The sequence below is a fragment of the Sylvia atricapilla genome, chromosome 1 (genome assembly GCF_009819655.1).
Source record: "Sylvia atricapilla isolate bSylAtr1 chromosome 1, bSylAtr1.pri, whole genome shotgun sequence".
Taxonomy (NCBI): domain Eukaryota; kingdom Metazoa; phylum Chordata; class Aves; order Passeriformes; family Sylviidae; genus Sylvia; species Sylvia atricapilla.
The window spans coordinates 13,514,105-13,527,557 of NC_089140.1; the positions used below are offsets into that span (position 1 = coordinate 13,514,105).

The 13,453-nt window shown below is 38.0% G+C and overlaps 1 protein-coding gene across 7 annotated transcripts in view; it reads left to right on the forward strand.

The window, feature by feature from the left end:
• The window catches only part of PARD3 (par-3 family cell polarity regulator), a 525,862-nt gene that overhangs the window by 179,511 nt on the left and 332,898 nt on the right, over positions 1 to 13,453 (forward strand). For all 7 annotated transcript variants that reach the window (XM_066315111.1, XM_066315121.1, XM_066315129.1 and 4 more), the window contains exon 4: positions 162 to 340. In XM_066315111.1, the coding sequence (XP_066171208.1) occupies positions 162 to 340 (179 nt within the window). The remainder of the gene's footprint in view (positions 1 to 161; positions 341 to 13,453) is intronic.

Consider the following 13,453-nt stretch of genomic DNA (forward strand, 5'->3'; position numbering starts at 1 on the left):
GACCTTGTCCTTGAGGAGCTATGCTGAGGTCAATAACTCCTTACTCCATGAAACCACATTTGGCCACAGCCACCCTCCCAGAGCTTGAAAAAATATTTTTCCTTTGTCAAAAACATTTTAAATCTAGTCAGTGTTTATTTACTGTCTGTTTTATTCTTCAGATATGCCTCTCCATGTCCGACGTAGTAGTGACCCTGCACTGATTGGCCTCTCAACCTCTGTGAGTGACACAAATTTTTCTTCAGAAGAGCCTTCTCGGAAAAACCCTACCAGGTGGTCCACAACAGCAGGCTTCCTCAAGCAGAACACCCCTGGCGTGCCCAGTGCTCATGAAAGAAAGGTATATTTCTTTCTCCCTCTTTAGTAAATAAATGATAAATGTGCATGAATCTTGAATTGTTTTCTGCTTCTCTCATCTGCTCCTGATTTAAACTTGTGTTTTCTGACCTCGTCCACCAAACCCCATCGTTAGCAGTGAAGTGTTTGAGTCACACGTGTGTGTCCTGCCCTTCGCAGACTCTCAGTGATAACCACAGCAGGGACTCTAAAAACTTGATTTTTGCCCTTAGCTGTAGTTGAACCTCTGATTACTCAGTGTTCTACAAAGGTTTTGTTTTTCAACTTTTTCTTAATGCTAGTAGGACATGTCTATAATCATTTTTACTGATCTCTGTAGAAGGCCTAATATCAGTGAATGATCTGCATGCCCACAGCTGGTCTGGTTTGTCTTGGTAACACAGCACTGCTAATTTCTGAGGCTCTAGTGAAGTAATACAAAACACAAATTGGAAATGATTTCTCTCCTTGATAACAGTTTTAAAAATAAAACAGTGAAATGTAGTGTGAGTATTTTTCCGTCATTTTTTCAGGATGATTTCAGTATCTCTATGTGAATTGCATTATTTGCTAGAGAAGTCAGCAAGAAGCACTCTTCTCAGTGCAATATTAAAAAAAATCGGAAGAATCATGCCCTTTTATACTGATTTGACATTGCCTGTAATTGTGATGGCAACTTGCAGACAAACTCAAAAGGAAAAAATGTATATTTTCTAATAGAAATGAGTAATTTTAAAAGAATGTTGCGCTTTTGGTTACCATTCTGACTACACAGCACAAAGTCCTCTTGGAAAATATGCAGCTTATTATAGCTTTTATTTTTTTCCCCTCATTCCTGTTAACTCTGTGTAAGTATAAATGCAAACTAAGTCTCAGCAGCCAGGATTCACCCCAAATAAAGAAGCCTTTGTACACTGCTAATGAACCAAACTATTTTCAGTGGGCCTTTGGTCATTTCCAAAGAATCTATAAAAGCTCAGTGCTCACAGGCGTTGAGGTCCCTGCTCATGCAGAAGTGTCAGTTTAACTTGGTATTGTTAGGTTTCTGCATGATCAGGATTTCAGGCAGGTAATAGTATGTTTTCTGTCACTTGTACTGGTGTGGCACAGAAGCGTGTGCCATTTTGTAAATATGTGTTTTATACTATTCTGATTCAGAGAAGGAAAATGATAATCTAATCCATTGGAAGTATTAACATTTTCAGTTCATGTTTGTGAAATGATAATGAGATGACACTTCTTTACTCCACAAGCATAGATCTGAAGGGCTATACATAGTGTAACCGGATTTCTTTGAGTGTCTGAAGTTAGCAGAAATTGGAGAGAATTGAACAGCAGCTAATCTTTCACACTAGTCTTCTTGCATCATTAGTTGTTCAGCATGTACTTACTCTTGATTTTTGTGAAAATATTTCATGTCTATTGGAGCACGGTGACCAAACTGGAAAGGAATGCATATGATCTCATGTAGGGATGCAAAGCAAGGCACTAGAGAACATTAAATCAAGAAGATTGGAAAGAACTGAAGTTACATTAGTTAGTACAATAGATGCTCATTATTTATTTTGTTTTTTTAAAACACTCTATATATTGATAATTTGAATAGAGCAGATCACTATTTTTAATAGGTAAGATGCAGTAAACACCTGGAATGAAATAATTGCTCATGTGATGTGTGTTGTTAATTAATCCTGAGTTCATTCATGCTAGACTGATTTTTTTCTGTTTTCAGTGTCTTGATTTCTTCATGTGAGTCAAGATTTTGTAGCCAATCCTATTTCTTGTAGGAATAGGTATTAAGAATTCTCATTTCCTTTCACAGTATTAGCAACAATTTCATTTGTATTATTATTCTAAATGGTGGCATTTTTGGAGTCCCTGTCACCAATCTCTTACCAAAGTACTAACAATGGATTTTTACAAATGCATTTGTGTTATTTGAGCTATAACAAGTCCCAGTACTTTTCTTATGTTAGGTTGTTTTCTTCAGCTACTCGGATAACAAAGAGATGGCTGTGCTTTGTTCCAGACTGTTTCATTGATTATAGATGACACAGACATTTTGAGAAAAGCAATGAGAACAATCTTAATTTTCTGCTCAGTGCATTGGGCTTGAACACCCATATATCTTTTGTGAGTGGTTGGCACGATGTAATGTTTTCACTGCAGTTCTCTTTCTTGACAGCACAAGAACATATGTTCTTGGGCTGAGATTTGCAGCACAGTTGTAGATTAGCAACTTTGCCCCAGCAGTATCTTGCAGAAACATGAAAAGGGTTTCTGGGAGAGTTGCCAAAAGCTTCATCCACCTACTGACTCTAAGAAGTGACATTACTTTCAGCCCGTCACCTCTAAAGAGAAATAATTGACAGGTAGAAACCCTGTCCAATTTTTGGAGGAATTAGCACAGGGGAAGCTGCATGTGTCTGGCAGAAGGGATTTATTTCTCAGGGACAAATGAGAGAGGACGTCTTATTGGTGTTTGTTTCATTTTGGGTATGAAGAATTTGGAATGGCAGGAAAACGGGCAGATGCCCAAGCTGAGCTGAAATAAGGGGTGAGAGTGCTGCCATGCACAGAAGGCTGTGAGGAGCCAGGACATATGCCAGTAGTTCTGGGCAAACGGGAAGGAAAAAGGGTGCTGGGGAAGAGGAAAAATCCAGTTGGAAGGGTCCTACTACTGTAACTGTAGTTACTGGCATAAATGAAATGTGACACCAGGATCTCCTGTGTGCCTAAGAAGAGAATGACCACAGAGAGACAGAGTGCTTTGGAGGGGCCTGAGTTGGTCCTGTGAAGATTTAGATGTGTGTTGAACTTGAGATGCATTTCTGTTATAACAAAGCAGGATATTGTGATGTGAAATCCTTGCCCTAAACTAGGCTTGCGTTCTCATCCATTTTTCAAATCATCTCATTGTAAAGAAACATTGTTTTTATTATCAGGATATCATAATATACACTATATACTTAGAATTGGAATCTCACATAATTTCTACTTTCTATGTTTTTCACTTGTAAGAGTGACTGGAAACCAAGTGGTTTTTGTCCCAAGGTACCAATTTATTTGCAGAATTATTGATTATTTACAAGTTATTATAGTGCTGTTAACTGTCTTAGCTAGGTAATTCCTGGCCTAATCCTTCCCACGAATGGTTTCAACCAAATAAGTAGGTCTTCCCATCTGTGAAATATTCAGAAAATTGGCTTCTGATCACCTCTAGTTGATAAATTTGCTCCTTGGGATATATTTTTTTTAATTGAACATTAAAATAGTTTTCAGATACTTTTGTGTGTGTGTGAGAGACGTCTGTATTACTTAGTGACTCATAGCTTGACCTAATCCTGTCTCTTGCTACCTTGAGCCATTCTAATGAAAAAAGACAAAATCTCTTAGTAGAAATCTCTTCTCAGAGGCCTGGAGTAATACCTGATTTGCAAGGTGTAATTTTGTTTGAATTGTATTGAACTGTACAGGTGAACAGATTGTACACAGCTGAAGCATATAATGTGTGCTTTTTTCCCCCTGCAGTAAAATTTTTTTGGTATTATTGTTTTCTGAATAACTGTTGATTTGAATCACATTCTTAATAATTTAGTACCAAAGCCTATTGGTTTAACTAGCTGTCCTTAGTGAGCTGCATAAATGAAAATCATGTTTCTTTCCCCTTTGATGTTGTGTTACAGTATTGAAAGAGTGTAAATGTAAGAACCAGTTACAATGAATCTTATAACGACTGTGAATTAATAATCCCATGTATTTTCAGTGTGTTTTTTAAAATTTACAGCTCCATTTGTGGTAAGGAACTGTTTATCATCACAAATTAGTTACCTGCCTTGATCCTGCTTCTCTGAAAGACTGAAGGCTTATCTAGTTAACCTGCCTTGCTTATTGCAGGGGTACACTGTGGAAAACAGGCTTATGACAAACTTCCCACTGTGACTTTTCTGATTTTGATTCATATGTTGCCCTGTCAGAGGTAACAACATCGGTACAGTACAAAGAATTGAAAATGTAGGTTAAAAAGGAGAGCTCAAGAAAGAAAAATGTTTGTGCATGGGCTTCTGTGCCTCTGGCTCTTGGGTTCACCCACCTGCAGCAAAGCAAATGGCACACAATGTGCTCTGTGGGGTGGATCAGCAACAGCAAGCACATAACTCAGTCTACTTGGCACATCATTTGGTAATTGCTTTTTTCCTTTGCTTTTTGTCTTTGCTGTTTAGTCACCAGCCAAATTTATTGCTTATTTGTTGTTAATAAATGAGTTTGTCTGTATATGTATTTTGAGGTGGAATATCACTGTGCCTTGTAGGAATAGTAATTTTTTATAGGATATGCTTTCTTTGTGCTTGGAAACCAAACTTTTTTGGCTCTATAAACTGCAGAGAAAGAATTTGAAACTTCACATGAGTGCACTAAGTCTCATCTAGCATTAATTATGTTGCCTGCAAATCACTCTGTTTCCACATCTCCTATTGCAGGTAGTTTTGCTGCTCCCATAGGTTGAGGCTGATAAACGCAAATTTTCAGATCTCCGGGTTGCAGGGTTTTTAGAAAGCTTCAGCAACGGTATTTCAGTTTCAAAATCAAATTTAAAGTGAAAATTTGTTTCATCTACCTTGAAGGCCTTTTAAACACAGCTTAGTGAAGTTTGTTTTGTCACTGTCACCAAAGACATGGTATTTCAGTAGAATTTAAGTATAATTCTGAGGATTGAAGAGCCCTGTATTAGAATTGTGTGTTGCTGTCATTTTATAGCCAGGAAGTCTGAATGGCAGAGTCTAAATCGATCAAATTGACTAGGGAAGGCTGTGGACTAAAAAGCTGGGCTTCATTCTGGGAGCCAGAGACCAAAGTGCTGTTGATGTTTCTTGAGAGCCTTAGTCTGGTTTTGACTCCTTCAGCAGGGAGGTACTGCATAGCTGGTGAACAGTATTGGTAAAGTGCTGCGATACAAATAAATCTGCTAAAAAGAAGATCAGGATATCTGCAAAGAGCCTGGCATCTCTCTCACCAGAGGTTTTAACCCCCCACATGATGAATACAGCTTCCTGCTTTTGACCTAAAAAAGCAATGTTTTAAACAGAAGTTCTGAGGGATTCAATAGCCATGAATATTTCTTCATCCAGGTATATTTGAGTAGGGTTTTTTTCCTTTTCAGTGAGATGGTCTTGAGTTTTGTCATTTCAGTTGCGTAGACTGAGAGAAGGAAGAATGAATGTGGGTTATCCATAGGTGATGAAATAAAGTGTTTTAATATATAAAATGTTATAGGAGAGAGATTTATGGAAAGTCAAGAAAACAGAAGTTATATGCATCAGTTTTCTTCCTTTTTGATAGTAACTTGTTGCTGGTCACTTGTTGCATGGTGATTAAACAGTTCAGAGGAATCATACCCAAAGAGAGTGCAATATGAAATCAACATAGTACATGTTGTTTTTATCCTGGGTAGTGTGTAAAATTCATTACTTTGACAGAATCACAGTTCAGCTGCAGTTGAAAGGTTCCTCTGGAGATTGTCGAGTCCAGCCTGCCTGGTCAGGGCAGGGTCAGCTAGAGCAGGTTACTCAGGTCTGTGTCCAGTCAGGTTTTGAGTATATACATCTCCAAGGATGGAGCCTGCACCACCTTTCTGGGCAACCTCTTCCAGTGTTCAATCATTCTCAGAATAAGAAAGTTGTTTTCTTATATTTTGATGGAATAATTTGTATTTCTGCCTGTGCCCTTTGCCTCAGGTGCTTTCATGAATACCATGAAGAATTGTCTGATTGTCTTCAGCAGAGTAGCTGGTGATATTTTCATGCAATGAAAACTCTATGAAAGAGCTCAGAATTCCTAGCTTTAAAAATGTGAAAACAAATATAATGTTTCTTATCATCACCAGCAGGTTGGGAATAAGAGACACAAAGTGAAAAATCCTTGCCTAGTGCAGAGGTAACAGCCTGTGTGCATCATTTGATGCTATGCTGTTCCATTTGCTGAGGACTGTGAACATGGACAGCATTCAGCTATTGGCATTCAAAAGTCAGTCATGACCACATGTTAAGCAGGGAAAAAGCCAAAACCAAAACCAATACAACGAAAAACACTTCTGAAGCTAAGGTGTAATTTTCTCCATCTCCTTTGTTGTTTTACCTCTTTTTGCTCCAAGTCATCTGTCAAATCTCCTCTCTGTCCCCCTAAAGAGATAGATACCAGTGCAAGATCTGAGAGCTGGTGAGTTTTTTCCACTTCTGCTCTCAGGCTGAGCAAGTCTGTTAAACACACTGCCTTTGTTTCTCATCAGTAATGAAGGAAGAATGTGTATTTGTGTCCCAGTGCTGTGCTATCCCATGTCTCACTCTGAGTGATGGGTGAGGAATGTCAGGGTGAGCAATGTCTGCTCCATAGGTGAGGGGACACGGTGCTGCATCATGAGCTGGGAGTGCTGAGGAGGGTCGGGATGAGTGAGTCTCTTACTCGGGATAAAGGAATGGTGGAATGGGCACAGGTTGTTAGTCTTTTCACTTCAGTAAATGCAGTGCACAGCACCTCTCTGAGAGCCGCTGAAAGCTGTGCTGAAAACAGAAAGCGCTTAAGTACGTGGTATAGGGTAGTTGAAGACTTTTCCTCTGCCATTCCTCTGAGTGAGGGTGTACTTTGTAAATTCCCATGTTTAAGTGTTCATCTCTATTGGTTTTAATTTTTTATGTTTTTGCAGCTCTCCCTTGGTTTGAGGCTGAAAGACTGGCCCCAAAAGAGTAGGTTGATAAAAGATTGAGTAGGTTTAAAAAGAACCCAAACAGTTAGATGTTCAGGTTTAGTGGATTTTTATATTTCCAAAGGTTAGATGCACATATATTTTGCTTGGTAATAGCTGGATCTGTGTTTTGACCTGCTTTCATCTATTTAGTTGTGACATGCAACCATATACACTTATCATTCAAGACCTTTGGCAGATTAAAATATTTGTCTGTCTTGCTTTCTGATTATCAAGGTTGTTTATTGGTGCAAACCGTGTTTGGATTTTGGCTGAATGTGTAGCTTGAAAGAAAAAGAAGTTTAAAGTGCAATTCAGGCTGCTGGCTGAATTGTTTCCCAACAGTGTTCAAACATGAACCTGCAAGTTTTTAACAGTGACTATTTCATCATTTTTAGCTAAATTTGTTGCATTTTTAAATTAACTTTTCTCATCTAGCAGTGAATAAAGACAAGACAACCAAGTAGTATCAGAATAAAATTCACTCATGTGGAACTAATCAGTGCAAAGGAGTAGTAAGCCTGGGGAGGAGATGTTAAGCTTTAGTTAGTGGGGGAAATCAGCTGCAGTAAATATAGGAATTCCTAGTCACCTTTTGCATGACTTCTCTTATGACAGATTTTGAGGCTGAAACAGAGGTCACTTAGCCTGGTTTTGTTTCACAGCCTGATGGGATGATCATTGTGTGCTACCGTCCAGTTTAATTGTCTCTTTATAAACCAGCTCTTCAGCTTGTGTATACAGATGTCCAACTTAAGAGCTCTGCCTGCTGAGTGCATGAAGTAAATGAAAGACAAAAGCTAAAACCATGAGATGAAGAAAGATGGGGAGTGGTTCAGTGTGAGGAAGACCAGTGGGACTACAAGGAGCTGAGGGTGTGTGTGCTGCTGTAAACTCAGATAAAAGAGAAACACTGCTACAATTCCCGAGCCTGGTTCCTCTCTGGGCTTTTCTCCATGGAAGGAATTCTGGCCGAGGTTGGAAATAAATTGGCAAATTGAATGAAGTTATGGAAGCTTTGCTGGGAGCCCAGTGGAATCCCTGGTCCATATCATTCCATATGGAGGAGGGCAGTGGTGTGAGTGACACTGGGGAAGAGTGACTGGGTGGGCTTGTGCAAAGGTACCATAGATTTGGGACACTGCCTTTGTGGTTCTCACCTTAAAAACCTGCTCTTCTCTGTGCTGGCCAATGTAATGAAGAAAGGGGAAAATCAGTTCCATTAGTTAGAGAGGACAGACTGGTTACCTCATAGCCCAGCCTCCTTTCTTCATTTCAGAACATCAGATGCAAGTTTCTAAACATACAGACAGGCAGTTGCAGTGTTTTAGTGGTATGGCCAACTAAAAGCATCTACTTGACACTTAAAAGGCTACTGCTGGTGGTTTATGAGATATTCTTCTTTTCAAGATCTAAATATAAGGTTTTTGTGAAGTTTCCTATATCCCTTTGTTTCCTGTTTCTGTTAGCTTCTCAAATATATTTAATATTGGCATGCTATTTGTTAAATCCTATTTTCAGAGGCTGCTTTGAAATGAATTAATTAGCAGCTTATTTTTCCCTTTTTAATTTCTTGGCTCTCCCAAGGAATCAATTGAATCATGTCAACACTTAAAATAAACAAACAATTTCACAAATTATATTTTCTCTAAATCCAAATTGGCATAAAACATATAAATTTGGGTACAAAAGCAAATATCTGGTGAAAACGGCAGGACTGTGCATAATTATATTACTGCATTTAAACAGATACCCATATAGATTCATGTATTGGTGGATATACATAAAAACTCTTTAGAGGCCTTTAAAGAGGCACAGGAAAAGAGAATATTCACTTGAATGAAAAAGAGTAGGAAGGGAAATGTTTTCTAAGTATAATGTGTAGAGGAGTCAGAACTATGGCTTCATGACACTTTGACTTAACCAGTTAATTTATTTTTCTCTAAAATGGAACTGTGGAAAGCCGTGTCTTTTTAGTTATGCTTACAGAAATAAAAGCCAGTTTCTGAATTATAATTACTGAATATATACTGCTGTATGTTATTTGAGTTGTTTTGCATTATCTCTTGTGGAGGTTTATTAGGAGATTAATAAGTAAAGAGTGAAAGGAAGAAGCAGCTTCTTTTTGTCCCTCGATCTGAGAAATAACAGCACTCACTGGAAACTTCTGGCATTGCATGTGTGTGTGCAGAGATCATGACATTTTTCATTTTTGTGTTGTAAACAGGGGAGATCAACATAATGTTTTGGATAGGCAGTATCGTGTTTCTTAGTTTACTCTTAATTTAGCCCATATTCTTCGACACTGCTTACATATAACACCATTTGCACGGGAAACTGTCTGTTTATCATGATCTATAGTTATTGCTTTTTTTTTTTTTTTTTTTTTTTTTTTTTTTTTTTTTTTTTTTTTTTTTTTTTTTTTTTTTTTTTTTTTTTTTTTGAGGTCAGGCCTTGCTTGTCAGTCAGAGGATAACATGGACTGAATAAATTGGAATAGCACAACTCTGGAAATTTCTGAATGTAAGGCCATAGAACTTAAGCAGAACAGGTTTTCAATTGTTTTTGATCCTTTTTTTTTTTTTTTTTTTTGTCGTTGGCATCTCATGAGCTCTTCTAGAAGCATATTACATTAATGTCTTTCATGGAGCTATGCAGAGGGTCATTTTTGAGACAAGTCTTTCTGAAAAATAACCAAATAAGTGTGGAGTGGTCATTCATGTCATGTATTTTCACCATAAATAGGGCATGCAAGTTTTTATTAGACTATTATATTTGTATTTTCTGCAAATCAGTTTTTACCAGTTGGAAATGACCTGTGTTCTGGGTCAGAGCTGATAGAATACATGAAGCTGTGGTAATTCTTTAAAGTGGGAGTCCTCTTTTACTTCACTCCTTGGAGAGTGGCCTCAGATCAAAGGTTTCTGATACTGGGTGACAGTAACTCATTCCTTCTTTACATCTTCTAAATGGCTGGGCTGTATCTGCATTATTGCAGCTTCTGGGGTCATGTTCTTCAGTATACATCAGGAAAAGACCAAGCTTGGAAAACTGAATCTACCAGGAGTAAAAGGAAGCTCACCCAAGCAATAGTGTCAGTCTCCTAAGATATATGGGTAGATATAGGAAGTGACTGGTAGAATTAGTTTGGAGGTAAAGTACTGACACTTTGGAGAAATTGTTGTTAAAAGATGATATATTAATAGAGAGAACAGTTCCACATCTGACATCTATCTAAGTAGGGTTTTTAAAAAAATGGAATTTCTGTTCATGCAATGCATGTTTTGAGTTAATTAATTTCACATAAGTAATGTATTTTCCATGTAAAATAGACATTATTTGTGCAACCTTCTTTGGGGTTTTTTTTTTTTTTTTTTTTTTTTTTTTTTTTTTTTTTTTTTAAGAAATGGGGATCCATTGGTCTTATCCCATATTTATTTGTCTAAAATCCAGTTAAAAAGCAACCACAAAACCTCAACAAAATAAAAAACTCCAGGAATCCAGGAATCTATCTGCTGGACCATGAGACAGCACGGAAAATGGGTCTATGTGTATATTATTTCATTTATAAAGAGGTGTTTTCATCAGACAGAGTTACTTACATAAACTGTGTGAATGTTTTGGAAATTAATTACAGCTTTTAGCATCCTGTCTGAGATCACCAAATAGTTCAGGGGCTAACATGGTCATAGTGGAGCATGAAAAGAAAGAACAAGTTTTATAACCTTGATAGTGATTCAACAACAATAATTACCCTTATAGACATGAATTTGCCCAAAGTCCTTCCGGTGAAAGCGTAACCTCAGAAGACTAAACAAAGTCTTTTTCTTCATTTCTCATCACAAATCCTGTCTCAGTCTGAGGCCATCGTAAGGAACTAAAACCAACCAAACAAGCAGCTTTTCCAAAGTGCATAGGATATGAGAAGAAAGACTGGATAGCAAAAAATGATCAATGTCCAAAATGATCTGTCTTAGTGATAGTCCCAAAGGACATAGGGGCTGTCTGCTGTAGAAATAATTAAAGTGAAGACTTGGTTTGCATTTTTGAATTGTCTTTAAGAATTACTTTGAAGAGGTCTTCAATGCTGTCTAGTGTAGTTTTGTTTTAAATAAGCAACCAAAATTTGCCACACTTTGGTCATTCAGGAGGTGAAACAAAGGGAAAATCTAGTTTCTGCACTATTTGGAAAGTAGCAAATGATTTAGCAGATGTGGAACTGTCACCACACCGTGGGGAGAGTGTTCTGGTTGGGTGGTGATGCTGGGAGTTTGCAGGGGTACAACTGCAAGTTAAAATCACAAGTGAGTTTATGCAGTGACAGCTAGTAATTGAAGTGCACAGATCATTCTAATGTGTCATTTTAGCTACAAGCTGCAGAATCTTTGATGAGACTTGTGTTATATGTTACAAATCATCTGAAATTAAAAGTATAGCAAAATTGCTTCATTTTCCCTGTCCCCTTTCACCCAATCCTCCAGCAAAACCCCACAGGGACAACCAGGCTGAACTAAATCTTAAAGTGTTAGATTATGTGTCCTCATTAAAATTACTCCAGCACGCTGCAGTTAAGTGTAGTGGTGGTATTATGACTTGGCAGTTTTAGTATTATATTGATCAATTTCCATTTCAAACATGATAAAGCTGACATGGCCCATGGTCCCCAAAGATGTTTGGGAAAGAAACTTCTTTTTAAAAAATTAAGGCATTTAATTGTAACTGATGATGCATGTCAGCCCTGGTCCCAGGAGGGCTTACAGCTGCATTTCCAGAAGAAATAGGAATTCCCTGTGTGACCCTGATGGCATCTGTACCATGAAATCTTCTCTTTTATGGTATTGTAGCTAAAAGTGACACACACCTTTTTCAGCCCAATGCTGGGAGCATGTGTGCTAAAGCTAGATCATGCTGAAGACAAGTGAAGCTTTCTGGATTAGCAACTGAGTATTTTACACAAAAAAACCCCAAACAAAATATATTTTAAATAGCAGCATCACAACTGGCTCAATAAATCCCAATGTCTAAGCTGCAGCGATGTTTTTCACACATATCTCTATAGTTTTTCAGCACAGCTGTTTTTGAATTAGCTCTGGCAGTAATGGAAACCCCTGTAAATATGGGGTCACAGGTAGCCAGGAGCACCTTGAGGCTGTGTAGTGTGGGTGTCTGTGAGAAGGATGGGGTGTGGCAGTGCTGAATGCTGATCCCTCTGCTCCTGCTCCAGCTTAGTGCTTGTCTCAGTGCTGTCACTCGGGTACAGGGAGAGCTGTTTGCCAGAAAGCCATAACAAAGAAAGGAGTGGAGGGGCTTGGGTGGATCTTCTAATATTTCACTATTTGGCTAACACCGACATGACTTTGTGTGATTGCAGCGCTGGTATTTTATTCCGATCTGATAATAGCACTATTTTGAGCCTCTGAAGAAAGGTGAGAGGTGAAAGTGCTGAGAAACAAAAAAGAGTTACAGAAACCACATCTCTCTACCATTCCAGCTTTTATTTTTGCTGTCAGAAAAAATTACTGAGTGACTTGGATGTGTAAAATGAGCTGATTTGAGTCTTAGCAGGAGAAGGGCAATCTTCTACAGAAGTGGGCTACAAGCAGAGATATTTTGGTAGGTGGGATGAGTGTACTCTTCCTGTCAGCACAGATAATATTAGGTGTAAACTGTTTGCAAAATTCTTGACGTTAGTATAGATACACAAAACAGAGGCCTAATTTAACTCTCTTAGCTTAGATAATTTCACTTACTTAGAGTGCTGTGATACTTGAGACTTTTTACAGCGCAAATTTCCAATACAAACTTTGTGTAATGTGACTGTTCATTGTGTTTCTGAGACCTGGAGATCGAATGATTGAAGAACAAGACATCCATAGATGAACATCTTTCCTTCTCTCTTGCTCTTGTGAAACACTCCTGTGCAGGCATAATGGATGCTGTGTGCAGAGAAGGCTTTGTGTTTTAGAAATAAAAATGTCTGTCTAAAAAGTTTCTGTTGAACATAGTAAGTGGGAATCAATAAAAAATGGAATTATCTATAAAGTGCAGAAATACAGAAAACATCTTGTTTCACAGAAAGAAATTTCTGTTCATTCAGACTAGGTGATGGTCTGTCAGGTAGTGGGTTATTGTTAGGTGACAATAACGCATGCACCAACTGTATGAGTGGTTTTGTGCATAAAATGGTTTTTCATTATTTCTTTGTCAGATTCTGATTTTGTTGTTACACCTGCCCACCACTTTGAGCAAGAGAAATTGTTGTTTTGGCTTATAGGTACTGTGCCACTCCTGTCACCTGAAGAGAAGAATAAGAAAAGCAAGAGGGAAAAATCAATTTGTATGCAGCATTCCCTGGCTTTCATGGCATTTGCTGTACAG